This window comes from Hevea brasiliensis, chromosome 4, assembly GCF_030052815.1.
Source record: "Hevea brasiliensis isolate MT/VB/25A 57/8 chromosome 4, ASM3005281v1, whole genome shotgun sequence".
Classification (NCBI taxonomy): Eukaryota; Viridiplantae; Streptophyta; class Magnoliopsida; order Malpighiales; family Euphorbiaceae; genus Hevea; species Hevea brasiliensis.
The window spans coordinates 2,476,662-2,499,738 of record NC_079496.1 but is presented as its reverse complement, the minus strand read 5'-3'; the positions used below and the strand labels follow the sequence as shown (position 1 = coordinate 2,499,738).

The window sequence follows — 23,077 nt, the reverse complement described above, 5'->3', positions numbered from 1 at the left end:
GGCTTTGCTAGGCCGTGGTAGCGGTGGTGATTAATGGCTAATGCAATCCAAAAATATTCATCAATAGAGGCAAAATATGTATGTGTATGTGAGTGGTTATATGTGTGCATGGTCAAGTCAATAAAATCATATAATAACAACAAAACTATGTTTTCAATTCCAGTTGTTTGGTATTGTGGGTTAGGTTTGCAATCATTATTTATTTTGCTTCTAGATTATTGTTTAATTTAATAATGATACATACCATATAATAAATTAACGGTTCACATATATCAATCGGTAATTAACATTAGCACTTACCTTTGTATAAGTAGCTGTCGTATCCATTAATATTGAGTTATTATTAATCAATTTCAGCTACACAATTATTAGTGGAATATTCTATACATATCATGAAATGGTAAAAAAAAAAAAAGAATAATCATAATTAAGAATATTATTATATATATATATATATTTCATTTTTCCTTCACTTTTTTCTTTTAATTTTTATTTTATTTAAATTATAAATAATTATATATATATATATTATTTTTCTTTATTTTTTCCCTCGAATTTTTATTTTTATTTAAATTATTATTGTCACATTATAAACACTAAAAATTCTTGTATTTTAGCAATGTTTACTATCTAATATACAATTACAGTCCATGAATCGCATGCGGGACATGTTTCCAAACACACGATTCACATGCATGGCAAACTAGCCAAAAGCCAAACGACGCTGTTTTGTTCACAGAGCCCATTATCATGACTTTAATTTTCAATTTCCATGCGCCATTCTTTTCAGATTTTTGTCAGTATTTAATTTGATTGAATCTTGATAAAATGTGTTTAATTAATATATAATCAAATTTTAAATAAAATTAAATATAAAAAATAATATATATGATGAGTTATTAGATTTAAGTTTTATATATTAAATATTTATTATTCATTTTTATTTATATAAATATTTAATTAAATATAAAATATATATTTTTATAATAATATTTATAAAATTTATATATTTTATTTTAAATAAAATAAAATAAAATTTAAATATTTTATAAAATTATTAAAATTTTAAAATATAAGTTATTAATAAAAATATTTTTTTATATAAATTATTAATTAAAATATATAAAATTAAAAGATTAAAATATTTTTTAAATAATGATAATAATAAGTTGGAAATGAATTTAAATAATTAAAAATTATTTTTAATTAAATTTAAAAAATATTAAAAAATTCAAATTCGGTGGGATGGTTTTGAAGAATACCAACGATTGCTATCCCTATGCGCTGCGCCACCACCCATCAACCAAGCAAAAAAGTATAAAACCAATAAAATGAAGGTTTTTCTTTCCTAATGATGCATATCTATTAATAACAGAAAAAAGAGTACAAAATTGAATTACTTAAAAAAATTTGCAAATAAAAGTATCACCATAAAATATTTTATAAGCAATAGAATAAAATTAAATTAGTCAAATTTCAATTTTTATAAAAAAAATTTTTAAAATTAAGTAAATAAAAAATTATATTTTAAAATTAAACATAAGAAAATGAAAAAAAAAAAATTAAAAACAAACAAAACCCAAGAGATCCCCTAAAAAACATATCAGCGTCTCTCTATTGCTGCACACATCAATGAAAAGGAACCAGCGAGAAGTTAAAAGAATTCTAGAATCCAATCGAACTCGCCACCGTGACCGGCTGAGTCGAGCACTGGTTATCCGTGATTGATGGTCCAATCAATCGTCAACTCCCGATCCTCCAACCTGATCGTGAGTTTCGATACAAAATTAATCGTTAATCAACAATTTTGTTTGGTTTTATTTAATATCTCAATCAATGAGGGTCAGTGATTTGTCAAGGTCAAAGACGGCATTAGGGGATTTGGTCCCTAGGTTTTGGTGGGTTTTTTGAGCGCTTTCGTGGGTAGAAAAGTGTTTTTTTTTTTTTTTTTTTTTTCTGGAGGTGTTTAACTGATGCTGGACTTTAGGGAAGGTTCAGTTAGGGTTTTTGGGTTAGGTTTAGTTTTTTATGATTAGTTTCTCATGGGAGGTATGGAGATGGAGAATTCTGAGCTTGAGGAAGGAGAGGCATTCCAGTACAAGGATGATGACGACAGCATAGACCCTGAGATTGCTCTCTCTTACATTGTAAGGGTTCATTTTAATGTTGTTGTTTCAATAACATTTTGGGTTTTTCAATGGTAATTCTGCTTAATTTTCTAACTTTAATGAAGACATAACTGTGGCTACAATCATTGTTTTACTTAATTTTGGAGTTTCTTCGGTTCACATCATGCTAATTTTAAATTTAATTAACAACCAAATGTAATTAGATTGAGTAATGGTTTGTCCTCGGCAAATACATTGGTTTGGGACTGTAAGTTTTGGTTCTGTTAGTTATACTTTTGTTTTGCGTATGATCTCCAAAATTGATGGTTTGCTTGGTTGAGGAAAGAGCTTAATTATTAAGCTAAGCATTTCTTTGCTTTGAGTTTTGAGTACACAAATTTCCATGTGTCAAAGGTCATGATATTTAGGTGGATTAGGAGGGTTTTCTTAAATTCATTTTTGTTATGTATTATTCTGTTTTCTCCACTCATTTGGGTGATAAACATGACGTAAATATAGCGGGAACTTATCTCAATCAAATAAGTAGAGAGCATGTAGCAGGAACTATTAGCTTTCTTAGAAGGTTTTCATGATATGTGGGCTAGAATTTTTATGCAATTAGAGCTTTTCTGTAATCTGACAATATTGATCCATCATGAGATTGCTAAGAAAAGGGGGAAGTGCAGAACTCAAGCTCAAGTAATTTGCATGCAGTTTTTGAAATAAAATACTTAGTACTGATGTGTCATGTGTGACCATGCAAAAGTAAATTGATGATAGAAAATTATGCTGAATGTATACATTTGTATTGCTGTTAACTGTTTTGCGCAGTTGACCAATGATTGAAGTGTAAATGACTGTTAATTTGTATTGTTGTTAATTTTAACTGATTCTTAATGAGAAATATCCCTTTTCAATATGATTAATGGCTGTATAACTACTGTGGTTACACCTCATCCGGTATGTGTTATCTTCCATGTTTCTTTATATTTGTTGAAATATGTAGAGAGTTGACCTTTATTTACTGCATAAGTGTATATATATTTAGATTATAATTAGGTTGCTGTAAAATAGCCTAGAATCTTTATTTTTCCCTAGTTAGAATTCTTCCTGTTTTGGATTTCTGTAGCTGTATAAAACCCAATCAAGCTTGAGGGAATGATCAAGTTTTTCTACTCTTCATCGCCTCTCCTTTTCTCTTTCTTCTTCTCTATCGTGTTTTCCAATATCCAATTTAATGAAAACTTCTGTTTGTTTCCTGAAGGATGAGAAGATTCAAAATGTTTTGGGCCATTTTCAAAAGGATTTTGAGGGAGGCGTTTCTGCAGAGAATTTGGGTAAGTGATTTCTATTGAAAGTTGTTCATCTACCACAAATGAAAGAGCAAGCAGTTTTTCTGCTTTGAAAATGATGGTGCTGGACACATTGTTTTGACAGGGGCTAAATTTGGTGGGTATGGCTCATTTCTGCCTACCTATGAACGATCTCCACAAAGAAACTCTGCTTGTTCACATCCAAAGACTCCACAAAATAACTCTAGCCCACCAAGATCTCCTAATAGTTTTCCTGTGGAGGTATATGGAAAATTTTCCACCTGTTTTTAATGATTTGGTAAAATGGTGATATATATGGCTGATATTGTCAGCTTGGGCAATTCTATTTTACTTGAGCACTGTGGATTATGTTACCATACAGGGTGCCCCCCAGAGTTTGAGAGTTCCCTCCAATGCTCTCCCATCTGTGAAGCTTGGAACTGCTTCCTACAGTGCCAATGCATTGCATAAGTCAAGGTTGGCATCTGGGGATTTTTCAGTAAAGCAAGATTCCAGCGTTTCTTCTGCTCGATTTTCTTGGGAGTCTAATCTGAAGGATGGGAACTCCAATAAAACAGGCAATTTATCTGACCAAAGAACACTGAAGGTTAGGATAAAAGTGGGTCCTGATAGTGTGGCACGAAAAAATGCTGCCATTTATAGTGGTCTTGGGCTTGATAACTCTCCATCTTCATCATTGGGGAACAGTCCTGAGGAAAGTGATGGAATGCTGCCTGTAGTCCAACAAATTGCAGATGAGTCTCCCACTAGCATTCTTCAGGTAAAGCATCTTTCTCTTTTGATATTTTGTCAAGAGGCAATATATTGTTTTGCAGGCACTGGATGAACACAGTGAGTTTTTTTTTTTTTGGGGATAAATTTCCTCTTTATAATCTTTAATAATGATAGCTGGATGAACTAAAGGAGATCTGGCTAATGCTTATGATCTTATGTCTTCAAACAGACGATGATTTCCTTCCCAGTCCCTGGGGTTGCCCTAATATCGCCTCTTCATGAGAGTCTGCTTTGTTTGATAAGAAAGGAGAAATTATCTAGAGACAGTAAACTTGCGCTTTCCCTTAAGGGTAGTCAAGACAATTTTGCCTTATTGGCAGATGAATCGATTTCTTTTATGGGTAATGGTAAACTGTTGAAGGGGAATGAGGTGGAATTTTTAGGGAAGAGTGAAAGAGCAGTAGATATGAAATGTGGGAATGGTATTATTTTTGAGAACAGTACAGCTTTTTCGGACAAGAAAAAGTTAGAAAATGACAATGCAGACAACAAGGACGTTTTATCTAGTGACTTGAAGAGTATGCCTCTACCAGTTACAGCAAATGGTGGTGAGATTCTGAAAGCAACTGGCTGGTCATCTGAAGTTCCCAGGGAGGCTGATCAGGGTAGGATAAGAAATAAATTGTTTTCTTCTGACTTCATGAAGGAAGACTCTTTAGAGTCCAGATCTGGCCAGGACAGCGGCAAGAGTGAGAAGAGAAATGCTCAGAATAGTTCAGTAGAAAAGGTTTTGGAACATAAAGCACTTAGTTGTGATGGTAATGGTAAATCCAAGAAAAGTAAACTTTCTGCTTTTTCAAAAGGTTACTTTGATGCATCCAAATGCGAGGAAGATCTTAAAGTTGGATCACTGGCTTCTTCAAAACAGAAGATTGATCAGCAAGATGAGTTCTCCGTGCCTGGTGGGAAGGAAAGGCAATTGTTGGAGGGCAAGAAGTCATGTGGCACTGAAAGTAGCAAAAAATCAGCTGCTGTTCCCTCAAAGGAAAGCTTGGGTATTGGTGACAGTGGAGCACCTAAAGATACAGCTTCTGCTACTTGTGGTGTTTCTAAAAGTAAAGTTAAGATGCACAAGTGGAAGTTGCAGAAGGACATTAGTAAGGTCAGAGATAATCATAGAGATCCTTTGGACTTGAAATCGGAACAGAAAAATAGTCAAATGGGTTTGTCAGAGAGGCCTTATGCTAGTAGGCAGAAAGAATCTACAATGGAAGATCTCGAGATGGAGCAACATGCATCTTTTGATAAGTCAAGGGAAAGATTTAATGGTAAAAGAGTCGGTGACCAGCTGATGCCTGGGGAATTGGTCAAAGATGTTGCATATGTGGGCTCTTCAATACCTGAAAATGCACTTGCTTCTGAAGTGGCACCACCTGTTACAGGTCCTATACTTATAGAAGAAAATTGGGTCTGTTGTGACAGTTGTCAGAAGTGGCGGTTGTTACCCTATGGCATAAAGCCTCATCAACTCCCCGAAAAGTGGCTGTGTACTATGCTAAACTGGCTGTAAGTTTCTTCATTTTTTTGGCTTACATATGGGCATGGAAGATAATCTTATCTACATAAACTGCCTATAGTTTTGGGTTTTACTTTTCTGATTATAAGATAATGCATTCAGATCAGATAATTACTTTCTTTTTTTTTTTCAATTTGTATATACCTGTGGAACTGGACTTGATTCAACTAAACTTAAATCCTTTCTTAATGGGGTTGGCTAGGTAATGTCTATTTATTCAATTAATGTCTTTGCCTAATGGAAAGATTAGGCTTCTGGGGTTTGATTCTTTTCAATTGAAGGCCAGCAACCTATTATAATCAAGAAGGGTCCCTTGTTTTTAATTCTTATAAATCACCCAAAAGAGGGAGCAAAAAATAAAGATAAATAAGTAAACTTATTTGGATTTTTCACTTTGAAAGAGAAGTGTATGTGTGGCAGACATCCATCAATCCATATTGCACATACAAACAACTGTGTGTTGATTTTTATGCTTTATAGGCCTGGAAAGAACCGGTGTGACATCAGTGAGGAAGAGACAACAAAAGCTCTCAATTCATTGTTTCAGCTTCCTTATGCTGCTGGTCAAAATAATCTGCAAAATCATGCCAGTGGAACTACATCTAGAGTGCATAACCCACATGTTGACCGCAACCACCAAAGTTTCGATTCCCATGCTGCTTTGTTTCCAGGAAAGAAGAAGCGGGGTATGAAGGAAATGGGGAAGGCAGGTAGCAGTAGTGGCATGATCCAGTCATCGAACTCGACAAAGAACCAGTACAACTTGCAGGAATCTGTGAAAAGCAGAAGCTTAAATGATATGAACCAGTCTCCTGCAGAAGCAAATCAAATGAACAAATCTACTTTTCATGCTTTGAATACGTCACATAACTTGGTTGCAGAGCAGAAAGAGAATCATATTGATGGAGGTAAGTAATTCATTTTGAGAGCTCACATTCCATTTGCCTGTTGGACTTTTTAGTTGATGCCATGTGTTTGTCTTGTAATGTTTATCAGCAGGTGACACAAAGCAGATAAAAATGAAAAACAAGAGGGAGACTGATCTTTATGAATATGAGACTTCTGAGAAAACTAAGACTGAGAATGCATCCCATACTGATAAATATCATAATTCTGATATGGACCTTGGCAGGATGGGTCTAAATTCAAAAAGTGGGTTATCAACTAAAGCAAGTGGAAAGGAAGTGTGGAAATCAAATGAGCATTTTTCAGGGGATTTGAAATTTGATAGAAAGGAAAAATTACTAGTTTCCATGAAGAAGTTGGGAGACCGAACTCAGATGTCATCAGATGGTGGGTCCTTGAATATGGGCACAAGTGACAAAATAAATATTTCTATGAAGAAAAGGAAATTGAGGGAGTGGCAGGACAATCAGAATGGTGCCAACAGCAGTTTAAGTGCCAAGGAAAAAGGTGAGTGTGTTGGATTAAAGAAGGAAAAGAAATCCAGGGTTTCGAAGAGTGGGGCTTCCAGTATGAATAACTGCAATGATAAATTAGACAGAAAAGAGAAGGTGGGTCCTGTTTTATCAGTAGGAAGTCAAGATCATCTAAATGATGGCATGGAAGCTGTAAAAAGTATTCATAAGGATGAGCAAACAAGGAAACATAGAAGAAATTTTGCATCTCAAATAACTTTGGATGTTGTAGACTCATCAAAAAAGGATTGTGGACCTGGACAACTTCCAATGACAGCCACCTCAAGCTCTTCGAAGGTTTCAGGTTCTCTTAAAACAAGAGCAACCTTTGATGATGCGAAAGGCTCACCTGTAGAATCAGTTTCGTCATCTCCTTTGAGGGCCTCATTTGGAGAAAAGCTTGGTTCAACTGGAGGAAATATTCTAGCAAAAGATAATGCTACAAATGATGGCCTTCCTGTAATTGATGGACTAAGAAGATGCAGGGATGGGGAAGGTGATGGTCAGATTAATCAATCTGGGAAAGCAAAGAAGGAGAAAGTCTCCGGTGACCATCATCCTGAATCCTGTAAACCTTTTCTGCTAGATTACCAGGATGGAGATGCGAGTCACAAAATTGGTCAAACTAAATGTTCTTCTGATTTGCTTAATGGTGGTGTTGAAATCACAGGACGTCGTGAGTGCTCTAGTGGTCTGCTTGCTATCAAATATTGCCATGATGAGGATAGAGAAGATAAGAACCAACATGACAATGTGTTGTTTCCACAGAAATTTGGTAAAGGTTCATCTGTACTGTTGAAAGACAATGATAGAAGTTCTACATCTGATTTTGATAGAGATGAGATGAAGGTTTCTAAACCAGTGAATGCACATGGTGATTTTTCAAAGAAGAGCATAAGGAATGAGTCAGAGATTGATCCAAGATCTCGTGCATCCTTGCTTAAAAGAATGAACAATGTTAAACATGGTATTCCTAGTAAGCCTAGCAGCAAGTCAAATAAGGATGAGAAGGTTCGAGTTAGCCTGAGTGATTCTATAGGACAATGCTCAAAAGATGGCAGAATGGAGAATCCATCAAAACTAGGAGAGCGTGCTGATTCAGATGCAAAATTGAGTGCTGTACGCATCAGGAAGTGGAACACTGCCACACCGGAGAACCTGATCCAGGATTTTGACGGTGAAACTAAACTGGATCCTATGCAAAGAGATTCAAGAAGTGGGACTAAAAAATTAGCTGCACATTCTGGGCAGGAAGCTAAGCATGAGAGTAGTCACCAATCAGCACCAACCTCCCAGCAGGAAGGAGCATCTGTCAGGCGTTGGTGTTATGTCTCTGGAAATGATGATGTGTCAAAGGTATCAAAAAACCTGGAAAATCCTGGGACCAACAATGGAGCTCGCCAAAGTTTGGGTCACTGTATGCTTGATATGAAAGGGGCCAGAGATCTTAATGCTTCAAGTACTGGGAGAACAAATTCCTCTAGCCAAACTGCTAGTAATGCCCTGAAAGAAGCCAAAAAAATGAGAGATTACGCTGATCGTCTTAAGGTTTGTCATCTGTTCTTGTTCATCATTTGTAAGATTCATTTTATGTTGTGCCAGCAGGTGGAAAAATATTCTGTGTTCTTGTTGTCCTTACCCTTCTTGTGGTTTTCATGATTTTTAGATCTCTGGGTTTGGTTTTGAGAGTAATGAAACAAACTTCCAAGCTGCTCTAATGTTTCTTCATGGAGCTTCTCTTCTGGAAACTTGCAATGATGCAGGCAGACAGGGAGAGGTGACTCAAATACAAATGTACAGCACTACAGCTAAACTTTGCGAGTAAGCAAAACTTCAAACTTTTATGTATGAATTGTTGTTCTTATGGAAGTATCTTTCTTATGTAGCATACTAAATGTATTCACCGTAATTGTGATCTTATTGGAAATATATCTCTTTCCCTGTCCGTCATCTCTCCCTCTCTCAATATTTCACATCATCATTTAGCTATTTCAATTCTTGCCTTAGAAGTGTTGATACATTTGAAGCCATTAAAAAGTGTGTTTTTTTTTTTCCACAGTTCAAGATTTTGTTGAAGCTATTGTTTTTCTGTTGGTATACCTATGTATTTGGCTTTGTATTTAACCTCTTTAATTAGCAGATGCTGTGCCTTAGAATATGAAAGACGGCATGAAATGGCAGCTGCTTCTTTGGCATATAAATGCATGGAAATTGCATATTGGAGGGTAGTTAACTGCAAAAATTCTAGCTTATGCCGAAATGAGTTGCAAGCATGCTTACAAACTTTTTCCCAAGGTAAGAAAATGAAACAATGATATATGGATCTGTATATGTTCAGGCTAATTTTATTATTAATATGAAAATAATTCCTTTTATTGTTTGCTTAAGTAGATAAAATGAGAGAGGGTTGATTAAGATGGTTTAGTCATGTTCGACGTAAAGCATCAAATGCCCCATTATGGAAGTGTAATAAGTTAGTAGGGAAAGTAGTGAGAAGGGGAAGGGGAACACCTAAAATGGCGTTGAGGAAAGTGATATCAAAGGATTTATAAGTTTTGGATATTGATGTGATGTTGGTGTCTAATATTGCTAAGTGGCAAAAAAGGATCCATATAACCGACCCCTATTAGTTTGGGATTAAGGCTTAATTGTTGTTATTGTTGTAATTTGCTTTGGAATTACAAGGCACATGTAATTCAAGCATATCTCTTATTTTATGATGCGTAAATTACAACAAAGTCCTTGAGGTTTAACAAAACTCTCTTATTAGTCCCTTGTGTAAGTTTGGTAACGATTTGGTGCTTTAATTTTATTTCATTAAAAATTTGGTCATCACATTTTACTTCTATTAACAAATTGATCATCAAAAGTCATTGGTTATAGGGACCAATTTGTTAATAGAAGTAAACTATGAGGACCAAAGTATTAATGAAAATAAAATTTAAGGATCAAATCGTTACCAAACTAACACAAGGGATTAATCTGTAAGTTCTGTTAAACCTTAGGAACTTCATTGTATTTTACCTTTTTATGATTGGTGTTAAAATAATTCCTTATATTGTTTGCTTGATATAAGTGGAGTCGTAGTTACCACATTTACCTACCACATTGGGTTTTGTGATCTAGGTTGCGCATTCTAATTCGCAGAACGTTACATCTCAAATCTCTTGGGTGCACCTTTTGACCCTTTTGATTTCTGTGTATTCATATGTCTTTTGGGCAAGCTAACTTTATAAACCAGCATTTTCTCATCTGTCATAATTTTTTTTTTATGAGTTCTTGCATAATAACAAGGCATGCTAAAATGTGCATTGTGTGGCTTTGTCTTTCTTGGATTATTATTTAGGTGAATCACCATCGTCATCAGCATCAGACATTGATAACTTAAATAATCAAGCAACAGTTGATAAGGCTATGATATCCAAGGGTACAATTTCTCATGTTGCTGGAAACCCTGTCATTGGTGCACGAAACCACTCAAATTTTCTTCGGCTGCTCGACTTTGTAAGTTTGTTCATTCTTGTGTGCAGTCTATATCCCTTTTATTAATTATTTTTAGTTTTCTGGGCAAAATCTATGTATAGTTTTTGCATACTTGTTTAGAAAATGTTTATGGAAATGATTTGGCTGAATGGTATATATGATTAGATGTACGCTGTAGTCGGCCTGTGACCTCTTGGTATTTGTTGAGATATGCAACTTGGGCGTTTATGTTTTCTTTGTAAATATTAGCTCAGTATTACATTATCTCAGAAAAGACTCGCCTTTAGCAATTCAAGGGGCAATTTGTGAATTGTAATACTGCACAAACCTTTGTGGAAGTTTTTCGTGCATATGCTTTGCAGTGCTTTCTATACCATAGATTTTAGTCTGCTATTCGGTGATTATTGGACTTGGTGTGGTAGGTTTAACTAAACTTCCATTCCCAAGAGTATGTGTGCACATGCCTTCTCTCATGGCTATGCTTATCTAGTGGTGTGGAAGGGTGAAATATTATTTTTGATCGTCTTGCAGACACAGGATGTAAATTTTGCAATGGAAGCCTCAAGGAAGTCCCAGAATACTTATTCAGCTGCTAATGTAGCTTTGGAACAGGTGCAAAATAGAGAATGTATTATATCTGTTAAGAGGGTCATTGATTTCAGCTTCCAAGATGTAGAGGGACTCATACTCCTGGTTCAGCATGCAATGGAGGCTATAACCCAAGCAGGTTTGGTTGGTGCTAGAGATTAAGTCAACCCTGTATATACTGTGCATTTTCTGGTTTATTCCCTGCAGTGGACGGCATCAAGAAAAGAAACTTGAAAGAGCTGGCTACTTAGAGATGTAATTAGAAACCTGCAAAGATGCAGGTTGTCAACAGCTCGTAGCTCTCTGTACATGTGTACAAAGTGAGATTGATTTGCAGATTTTGTAATGTATTTTTGGAGTATTCAGCTTGTTTTAAGGCGTGGAGTCAGGCAAAGGATGCTCACCCAGTTTTTTGGGTTGGGAAAAGGGGGATAAGATCCTTGTTCAGCAATACAATTTGGAGGATATGTAACAAGTCGGTTCTATGTTTGTTATTTTTTTGGCTCCACATGTTTGGAGCCCGAGGAAAGAAAATATCTGTAGAGACCGGAAATTAATAGGCAACCATTTTGAGGAGGTTGAATACTGATACAATGATGACTGATCAATTTTTATCAAGAGCAAACCATTTTTACCATTTATGTAAAACATTAACGAAATAGAAAATGAAAATCTTTGGGAAAGTTCTCTTATCTATCTAGAATTGTCAAGCTTGAGATTTGCTTTAACTAATTGAGCCAGCATCACTTCCTACTTAATTGAATCTGCAGGTATGTAAGATATCATGCTACCATTTTTGCATTATTGGGAGAGCTCCTTTTTCCTGTTCTTTGCTTTTGAAGTCATAATGTGATCAATTTCTGTTCCTTCATTCTTTTTAGGTTCTATCCATAGAGATTCTTATAATTCAGTTTGAAGTCTTGCTATTTGTTATCCATAATTGACATGATGAAGAATGAAGGAAGAATCCTTAAGTGACTTCATCTCTAGAATAGTTTGCTTTCTTATCATTTAATCTCCTAAATAAGGTATGCAAAATTCAAAGTTGTGTTATTTATGCAAGGATATTTCTGACCTTAACTATTTTTCTGCTCATGGTAGTTTTCATGTCATATTTATTAATTTTGTGTTCAACATTGACAGCATGGAGGAGGTATCAGTTGACCCTTGGATAACATCTTGTGCAGCCTGTTGCAGTTCATTCAGGCAGCTGTTTCTGCATAATGATTTATGAGGTAAAAGGTGTACCTTCATTTGTTTTGCCGTGAGATGAGGTCTTTCTTTTGGGATAGAGGCAATAAACATCATCCATTTTCCTTGTAATCATTGTCTATTTGCCTGTTCCCTTTATGATAGCTGATCAATTCTTTGTTTCTGTATTTCTTTGCCCAAAACAGTTTTCTTCTAAACAAGAAATTTTGCTTATTGATCATATTTTTAAGGTATTATTTACTCTTCTTCTCCCTTTCTGCATAATGATTTATGAGGTAAAAGGTGTACCTTCATTTGTTTTGCTGTGAGATGAGGTCTTTCTTTTGGGATAGAGGCCATAAACATCATCCATTTTCCTTGTAATCATTGTCTATTTGCCTGTTCCCTTTATGATAGCTGATCAATTCTTTGTTTCTGTATTTCTTTGCCCAAAACAGTTTTCTTCTAAACAAGGAATTTTGCTTATTGATCATATTTTTAAGGTATTATTTACTCTTCTTTTCCCTATCTGGTAAATATGTTATAAAATCAGTGCACAGATTTATATCCAGATTTTAATTGAATGAACTTGGCTGTTTAAAATAAACCTGGGCTGATACATGGGCATCTCCTTCTCTGATGCAAATGAAAACAAACAGTTACAGGAACAAATGGAACTAAACTATAATCCTCATTGTTAGAAAGTAGCAAGTTTCAGAGTTGTCGTGGAGGTGCTCTGTTTTTCATAGTTGTTATTGGTGTAGGTACAAGTAGCCTGCAGCAAGAAGTTCAGAATCTAGCAAAAACTGGAGGACGTGTCAATTTTTTAATTTGGTCTTGGGTGATAAGTTGTTAATGTTTTCCCATGATTATCACTTAGAATCATGCTATGAATTTTGTGGCTAGCATAACAGGAACCCAGTAATTGAATGGGTTCACTGACTTGGAGTTGGATGCATAAGAGATCTTGTTTGTATCGGTAATACTGATGAATATTCATGGCCGTTCCCAAATATTGTGCTTCATGTAACTTCCAAGTTATTCAGTGATATAGATAATACCTGTTGATTGTTGAAGGCATTTATCATTTCTCATCTCTCATTATATTTGATCTGTATCTGACTCTGTAGAAGTTCCAACTGAAGACTTAGTTGTGAACTCGTGATTATGATTAGATTAACAGTTACTTTGTATTAAAAGCAATTGCTCTCCCATGGCAATTCCTTGTGTTGATATCCTGAATTTCGGATATTTGGTTCAAAATCAATTCACACAAGTAATTTAAACCCACGTTCCTCATAAAAAAAACAAAAAAAAAAAAACCCATGATGAAATCTTTTAGTCTCTCTCACATCAAATTCTCTCTCCAGAGTCTTACTGATCAGCTTGAAAGCCTCATGACGTCCTCGCACATTCTCAAGTTCTTCATCAATTTCTTAGTGTGCAGACCTACAATTTCCTCCTTGTTCTCTTGTTCCACATCAGCAAACGCAATTCCCATGCTTACCTCTACGCAACGCAACTCCTTTCCTTCGTTCTCCTCTCCAACTCTTTTAGCAAGCAAATAACATCTTGCCCCACAAGGGAGCCGCTTCATCGGTGTTACATTCGTTACTTTCCCAGAAACCAGCTTCCCCAAGCTTGCACAAGCATTGATCACACTAGCCAACATAAAATGGTTAGGACTTTCTTTCATCGAACAACTAAGTTCTTTAAGATCTTGAATTGCCTTATGCCCTCTTGCATTCTGTGCATGTGCTACGATCATTGAAGTCCAAGAAACAACTAAAGATGAAAGAACGGTCTGGCTCCATCATCATCATTGCATTTCCCACATGTATCAACCCAATAACATATTTAATTTGATGAGATGATTGGCGGTGAAAGAATCATGCAAAAGCTCCGAATTCAATATATAGCAGTGAGTCGAGGTTGCAGAAGTGAAATGGTTGGAATTTCGAAGCTTCTCAATGAAATGGGATTTGGTATATGATAATTTGACCGTTTATTTTCCCGGAAAGGATGTACCGTCGTTAAAGGGAGAAAAGGTCATTTCTGCTCAACAACTGCTTCATTTGTCGAAGAACCTGTTTTTGGTTTACAAGAATTATTAAAAGCTGGTTCGATAACTAAGTCTTAACATTAAATTTGTAAATATAATAAATTAAAAAATAAATAAAGATAACGACAAAAACAAAAGAAAAGGTCAATATAGTAAGCAAATATTTTTCTATTAATTTATATAAATTTGAGATTTATATCCTTAGAAAAGACTTCACCATCACATAATAAAAGCTCCACCTAAGTTTAGGGCGGAGGGGGAGGGTTGGTGGTGGGGGACGGTTCTTAAGAGTACCCTAACCCCTTAGGACACCAATCCCTATCAAGCATGCTTTTACTATTTGGTGCAAAGTCTACAAGGTACAATAAAATGCAGAGTGAATTATAATCTAAGACAAGAATGAGATTGAGAGTGATAGAGCATTAGCAGCAAAAACAAGAGTGTGTTTATGGATAAGATAACCATGATCTTAAGGCCATTGCAATGCTCATGCCACTTGAGGGATTTCAATGTACTATTGCACCATCCCTCAGTACCTTATCTTCTTCTTATTCATGGAATCAATACTAGATAATGTCTTGTACCTCAAAGAGAAATTGCCTTGTATTTTTTCAAAGTTGGAACCAATACATCATAGTCCTTAGATCAACTTTTAAGACTTTGAAAATGATAGAAAGCAAAATTAGTTTTAAGACAAGGTCTTAGTACAAATTTGTAACACCCTTACTTTAGCTAGTCTGTGCATTCGATTGTTTCGGTAACCAATAGCTGTCCGGAGAGCCAGAATGTCTGGAACTATAATTAGACTAGAGTGAGGAGTTATAAATAATTCAAATAAGTGTAAGAAAAATTAAGAAAAAATTTTAAAAATAAAATACAACAAAGTTAAATGAGCTGGTGTCCCGGTGATGGGTGACCTAACGGAAAGTTGCGGTGAAGACAGCTAGTAACCCTAAACTCGAGGGAAACCAGTAAAATAATTTCTGGGACTCTAGAGAAGAGTCATTGAGATTTCAATGGTATTAGAATGCCAAGAAAATGCTTAGAAAAATTTTTAGATTAGTACAAACAATTTTAGTCTATTAAGCAAAACGAAGGGCATTTTGGTAATTTCGCCTTCAGAGATGATTTTTGACCTACTTGTCCAATTAAGTAAATAAATTATATGATATAAAATATAAATAAATAATGCTAAAAATTTAATTGAAAATGAGTAGAGGAGAAAAGAAAAAAAAATAAAGTAAATGGGACTTATGATATCACCATGATGCAATTAAAAACTCTCTACCCAATCACAACTTAACAAACAAATTAAAAGGGATAAAAATGACATAAAAATGAGATAAACACAAAACAAATTTGCATCTTCTTCACTATGGGCAGTCGAACCAAAGAGAGAGAGAAAGAGAAGAAAGAAACCACCATTGAAGCTCTTATCCAAGCTTCAATTTCCACCTTCAATCACCATAAAACCCTATCTAGTCTTCACAAAAATTTATCCTTACAACTAGAAGAAGCTTGGGGCAGCAATTAGAAGGAGAAATTTAGAAGATTAACAAGTTTAAGTTGGGACTCAAGTGAGGTTAGTGCTTATTTTCATATACCTCTCTTTCTTTTCCATGTTAGAGACTTAAATGAGTAAGAAATTGTAAGAAATTTAAATAAAATGTATGTGTATGAAGACTAAGAAAATTCGGCAGCCATGGGAGAGGGTTGAAATTTGTTGATTTAGTTGAATTAAATTTGCTTAGAAATGGTTTTTGATGAATATGTTTAAGTTAAATTTTGATTGGTATATGTCTGATGTAATGATGGATTATTATAGTAAGGGTTTATGAAAAAAACTTAGGGTTTTGCTCATGTGTTAGTGAATGGAAGTCCTAATGGTCAATTAGTGACCATTTAGCTATATTTGATGAGGAATTGAAGTGATTTATGCCAATGGAATTGAGGTTAGGTATGCTACCTTAAGTGACCTACAGGGCTAGATGTGAGTTCAGCAGATTTGGGTAGCTGTAACTTGAGTGGTGTAGATTCAATTAGTGCAAGGCCAATTGGACATGAAACTCGACATATAATAGCACAACATTAATGAAGAAACCTTGCCCAGAAAATAAACTTAGAATACCCTAAAAATTGACCAAATCCGGGTAACCAACCTGCTGGTCCTGTCATTTGGCCATAACTCAATATAGAAATGTCCAAATGACCTAAATTTTATATCAATAGAAAGTTTAGACAATTTAGAACAACTTTCATTAAAAACACCAACTCAGATTCTAAACTTAACCCATTCGAAATGCTAGTCAAAGACAGGATACCCAATCTACCAGAACTAGGGCTGAGCAGAATTCATTTAAAACCGAAAAACCGAACTGAACCGAGTTAATTCAGTTCAATCGGTTTGGTTTTAAAATTATATCGGTTCGGTTCGGTTTTACATTATAAAAATTTCGGTTATTTCGGTTCGGTTCGGTTTTGAAGAGAAAAAAATCGGTTAAACCGAACCAAAACAAATAGTAATTTATATAGTCAAATCAAACTAAATCGAACCGAATTGATTTTTGAATTGATTTATTTTTATGAAAAATTTATGAATTATATTTAATTTTACATATATTAATTGTTTAATTTCATTGATTAATGGTTATTAGGTTCAAACCAAAGTTAAAATTATACCAAATAACTTGAAAATCAAGTCTAAATTAAAAAAATTAATAAAAAATCAAACCGATTGGTTTAAACCGAACCGAACCGAAATAGAGCGTTCGAGTCGATTCGATTTTTCACCCATTTCAGTTCGGTTTCTAAAATTTGCGGTTCGGTTTTTATAATTTAATTCGGTTCGGTTCGGTTCGGTTTGAACCGAATGCTCACCCCTAGCCAGAACCAATTTTGCCCAGAATTTTGGGTACAGGTCAATCCGGCCAGTCATGGTAAAATAGCCATAACTTGAGTTACAAAACATCAAATGGAGTGATTCAAAAAGAGAATTAAAGAAGACACAATAAGGAACAACTTTCTTGAAGAAAGTTTTATCAAATTTTTACTGTAGCTAAGTCCAATGGAACAGTGAATTTGGACCTCAAATTCTGAAAATTTGAAAAAAAACTTAAGAGGCTAGGAACTGAGTTTGGCAATCAATGTCAACAAAAATAAAATGCAAAATGTGGTATCTTGGTGAACTTAGTCTTAACAAATCTATTATGAATTAAAAAAGTCAACCTTTGAAGAGAAATGATCAAGTGAATAGTAACCTCAATAATATTAATGCAAAGGACCAAAGCTTAAATTGCAAATGATAAGTTATATAAATAGTGTAATGAATAAATGGATCATGTTAATATATGAATGAGACATTAGTTCTCATTATTGTAGAAAGGAAAAGTACTTTGAGTACAATGGTATAGAAGGATAATTGATGTGAATTGTCATCATATAAATGATCAAATGAATATATAAATTATAATGAATGTATAAATTATGTAGAATTGTATTTTAGAAATTTATATTTCTGCTAGGAATAGAATTGAAATATTATAAATTATTATTGGAGCTTATAATGAAATAATGAAATAATAAAATATAATAACACTTAATGGTATCTATGTGCCCATGTATTGCCTAGACACGTGTGTCAGATTGGATAGATTGACATGCTAATAGGATATTGTTTTAACAGTACTGCATGCCTGCATTCATGACTTTACACCCGCATTCATGACTTTATACCTACACTCATGGCTTTTATGCCCGATTATTTGTTATCATGGCTTTTAGCCATACTGATATGTTATCATGGCTTTTTAGCCATATTGACTGCATACGTGGTTGACGTACTGAGCTTACATGTCCCATGGTATGACAGCCTGAGACACTGCAGTGTCCAGTGCCAACGACTTGTTATCCAGTTTAGTCAGTCAGTCTGTCATAGGTTACTTGGGCAGTGAAATTTATTGAAATAAGTTAAGAATATTAGCAATTAAAAATATAAGAAATTAAATAAATGAGTAAGACGACTTAAAATAAATTAGAATAATTATTTAGTAGAAAGAATTGAAATGAACTGAACCGATATTAAGATTTACTTATTATGAAATAGGCTGAGAATTTTAATTATTATGAAATAATTTGCGATAACCTAAAAAGTATTGAATAAAATGATAAAAAGATTTGCAATAGAGATATAACTTAAAATAGCATTACAAATATTTTTTTTTATAATAATATAAAGTTAAGAATAATAATATTCTTAGAATTTTCGGGGATTGTATATTACTATTGTGACTTTAGGAATAAATTGTTTCTTAAGAGAAATAAATTAGAACGAAAGATAGTTGATACTAGAAGTATTATATTAAATTAGATTAAATTCTAGAGTATCAAAAGTATAATCCATTTATTTATTTATTTATTTGTATATATTATTTTCTTTGTTATATTATTGCACCACTAAGCAGCAATGTTTAGCGCGATCGATTTGTTTCCTCGCGCAGGTACTGAAGATAAAGCCTAATGGATATTAGACTGGAATTTTAGAGTTCTGATATGCAGAAGTGTTTGAATTATTCAAGATTGTCAGCTCCTCAGCAATGCATGTAGATATGGCTCACATTAGTCATTTTATGTATTTTGTATAGTGTAAATATTTCTTATATTGTAATGTAAACTAGAAAATTGTAATTAATATTTGTGTTGTAGATTAATAAATCGGTTAGTTCATATGTGATTAAATTGTATATTATGTAAATTAATGAAGATTGAAAATTTTCACATATGAGTTGAGAATGAATGGAAATGTATGAAAATGAATATGAAATTGAATTATATGAGGATATTCGAATTGATGAGATAATTATGATTAGTATGGATAAGATTTTATTGTGAAAATATTGTTAAATTTTCAAGCAGGTGAATAGCGAAATACGCCAAATGGTAATAGAAACAGGGAAAACTCTGCTAATTTTTTCTCAGAAAAATAATTGATATTAAAATATAATGAGAATAAATTATTAAAGGAATAAAGTAAGATAAAATAGGGTTCTCTGGTATCTGGTATCAAGTGTGACATGCCTTGCTTGACTACACTGTAGACGGATTAGGGGTGCCACAAAATTCATTCCTTTTGAAAGTCACCATGAATCCAAATCATCACTGTTCTGTCAAAAGATGACAACCTTATTATGTTCTAATAAAAAATAAAAAAAGAAATCTTTGTTCATGAATTTTTTTTTTTTTTTTTTTTTTTTTTCAAATGTAGATGTCTAAAACACTAGAAAGACACTTTATAGTGAAGGGGTGAGATTTGAGGAGAGGTCATCACATGGATGATGACAACCACAACACTACAAATGGTTTGCCAGAGTCTGAGACCTATTAAATTGGCACAATTTGATTGGCCCCTACTAGTACTAGAACCACCTACTAAGAGACAACCATATTTACCAGTATCAGCAACCACTATTATATTAGATTCCATGCCCTCTGGGGCCTCTCTGCTTGTTGGGTCCTCTCTTTTCAATTTTCATATAGACTATGATGACCATCATTCAGAGCAAACAAACAAAAGACGGAAAACAGATAAACATAAACAACAGCTTGGAAATGGGTATCTCACACAATACAAATTTGGTTACTTCATGGTCCCAGAACTAAAATTTGGGAGTTTAATATGAAAATTTGTTTTTATTTTTACTTAATTAGTTCTGATTAGAGTTTAAAAATTTTCGGTACTACTAAGCTAAATCTCATCGATAAAAAGGTTCACTTTCTACCCAAGGAGCTTCCATCAGTCGCAAAAAAAAAAGAGGTGGAGTTAGTCCTCAGTCTTAATCAGAAGGGAATCTGGTCAGATTTTTCTTGGCAGTGACTTGTCTTTTTCTTCCGAAGGCAAGAGATGAGACAAAACTATGTCTGCTCTATCCACTCGTCATTGTCTTAATTTAGACTTAGCATTGCTTAATACGGAGGAGTTGAACTACAAAAATCAGTGATGGCTGTTTGCAACCAGGAGGCTAATTTTTCCTGCAAGAAAATCTTTTGTAAGTAGTAATATCAAATCTGTATATTATGATATATAGACAATTATGCATGTATACATATGCTAAATAGGAACTAGCATTGTAAAAACCAGCCTAGGTAATCGCCTTATGGTCAAGGCGTGTCCACTCATCTATTTGATTCAAGTTTGATATTTTAAGACTACATCCCCGAGCTCTATGAGTTGGGATCAACAACAACAACAATAACATCTAAGTCTTAATCTCAAACTAGTTGAGGTCAATTAGATTCTTTATCGCCATTCAGCAATGAAAATGGCTGGTAGTACCTGTGATGCTGTAGGAAGAGGTTCATTCTCCTTCCTAGCAGTACTCTGCGGTCAATAAGCTTTATAAAGGTCGCTTAAGTCAGAAAAGGCAATGTCTGAACGACGGCCCTGGGCTGAATGCGACAACGAGTAACACACATAACAGTCTTTTTTGGCAGTTAAAAAAAAAAGAGCATTTCTAAAGTTTCAGCAGTAGCACATATATTGGCAAGAGTGCAGAAGCACTATCCTTTGTATTTTTTGGTTAATATAGTGGAATCAGTAGTACATCTTATATCCTGCTATGAGCTACCAATAATGGAAGATCAACTGTTATTAATTTACTAAATTTTTTGTCTTCACATTGTTTTTAATGAGAATATGCTTTTAGAATCCTTAGTTCTGCATATGTGCACAGATGTTAGCTAGGTTCCCATAAAAGATTACTTATGTGAGTAAACTTTTATAACGGGCATATAATAGGTACCTGCACCCTACATGCTATACAGCACACAGTAGACATTAACAATTGAAACTGTGTGCTTTCTCCTCATATAAATAGAGAGATTTGTGTAAGCTTGGAACTACCAAATATAGCACTAGTCAGCTTTCACTTATTTAGTCATCTCCAAATTCTTCTACTGCCATGGCTCCAGTACCCACTTCTCCAATCAAGGTTGGTCATATAGATGATGTTCAGGAACTGAGAAAGGCTAAGCCAACAACAATCCCTGAAAGATTTGTCAGGGACATGACTGAAAGGCCAACACTAGCCATAACTCTACCCTCTCTGAGTGAAATACCTTCCATTAATTTCTCAAGCCTTGTGAATGGCAATAAAGATGATTGCCAAAATGAAATCTTGCAGCTTGCCAGAGCCTGTGAGGACTGGGGATTTTTTCAGGTAAGAAAAAAGTTTATTTCCTTTCTTTCTCTTACTACTTAATAAATGGATTTGGAAGCTGAATCTTTAAAATATTGTTGATTTCACAGGTGATTAATCATGGAATTGATCTGAGTTTGCTTGAGAGCATAGAGGAGTTGGCCAAGAATTTTTTCATGTTGCCTTTAGAGGAAAAGCAGAAGTATCCAATGGCACCAGGAACTGTTCAGGGTTATGGACAAGCTTTTGTGTTCTCTGAGGACCAAAAGCTGGACTGGTGCAACATGTTTGCTCTTGGGATTGAGCCCCACTATATAAGGAACCCAAAACTATGGCCAATACAGCCACCAAAGTTCTGGTAATTCTTGTGCCTTACTAATAGTATAGAGTTTTAGACCATAAATTTCTTAGCAGTAACGTCACATGTTACTTCTGCAGTGAAACAGTAGAGGTTTATTCAAGAGAAGTCAGGAAGTTGTGCCAGAATCTATTGAAGTACATAGCTATAACCCTTGGCTTGAAAGCAGATATTTTTGAAGAAATGTTTGGGGTAGCTGTGCAAGCCATAAGGATGAACTACTATCCACCTTGTTCTAGACCTGACCTTGTTTTAGGCCTAAGCCCACATTCAGATGGCAGTGCCCTAACCGTGCTGCAGCAAGGAAAGGGTAGCTCAGTAGGACTCCAAATATTTAAAGATAACAAGTGGGTGCCTGTTCAGCCCATTCCAAATGCATTAGTAATCAACATTGGTGACACTTTAGAAGTAAGAAATCATGAATTTTGATTTCTTATGATGCTTACTGTAGCATTGATGTTATGTGGTTATCTAATAATTTTGAATATCCAGGTTCTGACAAATGGAAAATACAAGAGTGTTGAACACAGGGCAGTGACTCATAAGGAAAAAGACCGTCTCTCTATTGTCAACTTCTATGCCCCAAGCTATGAAATAGAGCTTGGACCCATGCCAGAACTCGTGGATGAGAACAACCCATGCAAGTATAGGAGATACACTCATGGAGAATACAACAAACACTACGTAACTAATAAGTTACAAGGGAAGAAAACCCTGGAATTCGCCAAGATTAAAAGCAAGACATCTACAGAATAGTTACTAAAATTTGTTTACACTGGAGCTAATGTTTCACTTCATGTCATCTGTGTAGAGTATAAGTCCAAATTACAAGTTGGGTGTTATATATATGTCAAAATGAGTGGGAATCAATGATGGTCTGCACTATTCGTGTGTTAACTCATATTTGTAATAGACTAGCAATTAGTTGAAGCCTGTGGGGTCTTGTGCTCATAAGCATTTCTTGTCAAATGTGTTTGGTTGTGAGGACTTTTTGAATAAGCATCTATAAATATAGAAGAAAACAAGAATCAAAACAGGAGTATATGCCACTTTTA

At 34.5% G+C, this 23,077-nt stretch overlaps 2 protein-coding genes across 14 annotated transcripts; both read left to right on the top strand.

Annotated features, from left to right (window-relative positions):
• Positions 1–1,585: 1,585 nt before the first annotated feature.
• On the top strand, positions 1,586–13,492 carry LOC110664235 (cysteine-tryptophan domain-containing zinc finger protein 5). Of its 12 annotated transcripts, none has more exons than XR_009148098.1 (13): positions 1,586–2,147; positions 3,373–3,445; positions 3,546–3,682; positions 3,804–4,202; positions 4,386–5,722; positions 6,213–6,640; positions 6,729–8,698; positions 8,817–8,971; positions 9,291–9,445; positions 10,497–10,654; positions 11,165–12,249; positions 12,365–12,456; positions 13,177–13,492. XR_009148098.1 is itself a non-coding variant. In XM_058144990.1 (11 exons), exons 1-11 carry the CDS (start codon positions 2,043–2,045, stop codon positions 11,381–11,383), a joined length of 5,133 nt encoding a protein of 1,710 aa, XP_058000973.1. In that variant the 5' UTR covers positions 1,586–2,042; the 3' UTR covers positions 11,384–13,492. The 12 variants fall into 12 exon arrangements, 2 of the variants coding, with proteins under 2 accessions (XP_058000973.1, XP_058000972.1); XR_009148097.1 differs by having other exon boundaries at positions 12,619–13,492; XR_009148099.1 differs by adding an exon at positions 12,619–12,663 and having other exon boundaries at positions 11,165–12,456.
• A 6,883-nt stretch (positions 13,493–20,375) lies between these two features.
• LOC110664234 (protein SRG1) lies at positions 20,376–23,077 on the top strand. Of its 2 annotated transcripts, XM_021823827.2 has the most exons (5): positions 20,376–20,515; positions 21,438–21,685; positions 21,775–22,022; positions 22,103–22,430; positions 22,515–23,077. In XM_021823827.2, the coding sequence occupies exons 1-5, from the start codon at positions 20,467–20,469 to the stop codon at positions 22,776–22,778; spliced, it is 1,137 nt and encodes a 378-aa protein (XP_021679519.1). In that variant the 5' UTR covers positions 20,376–20,466; the 3' UTR covers positions 22,779–23,077. The 2 variants fall into 2 exon arrangements, with proteins under 2 accessions (XP_021679519.1, XP_021679520.1); XM_021823828.2 differs by having other exon boundaries at positions 20,449–21,685.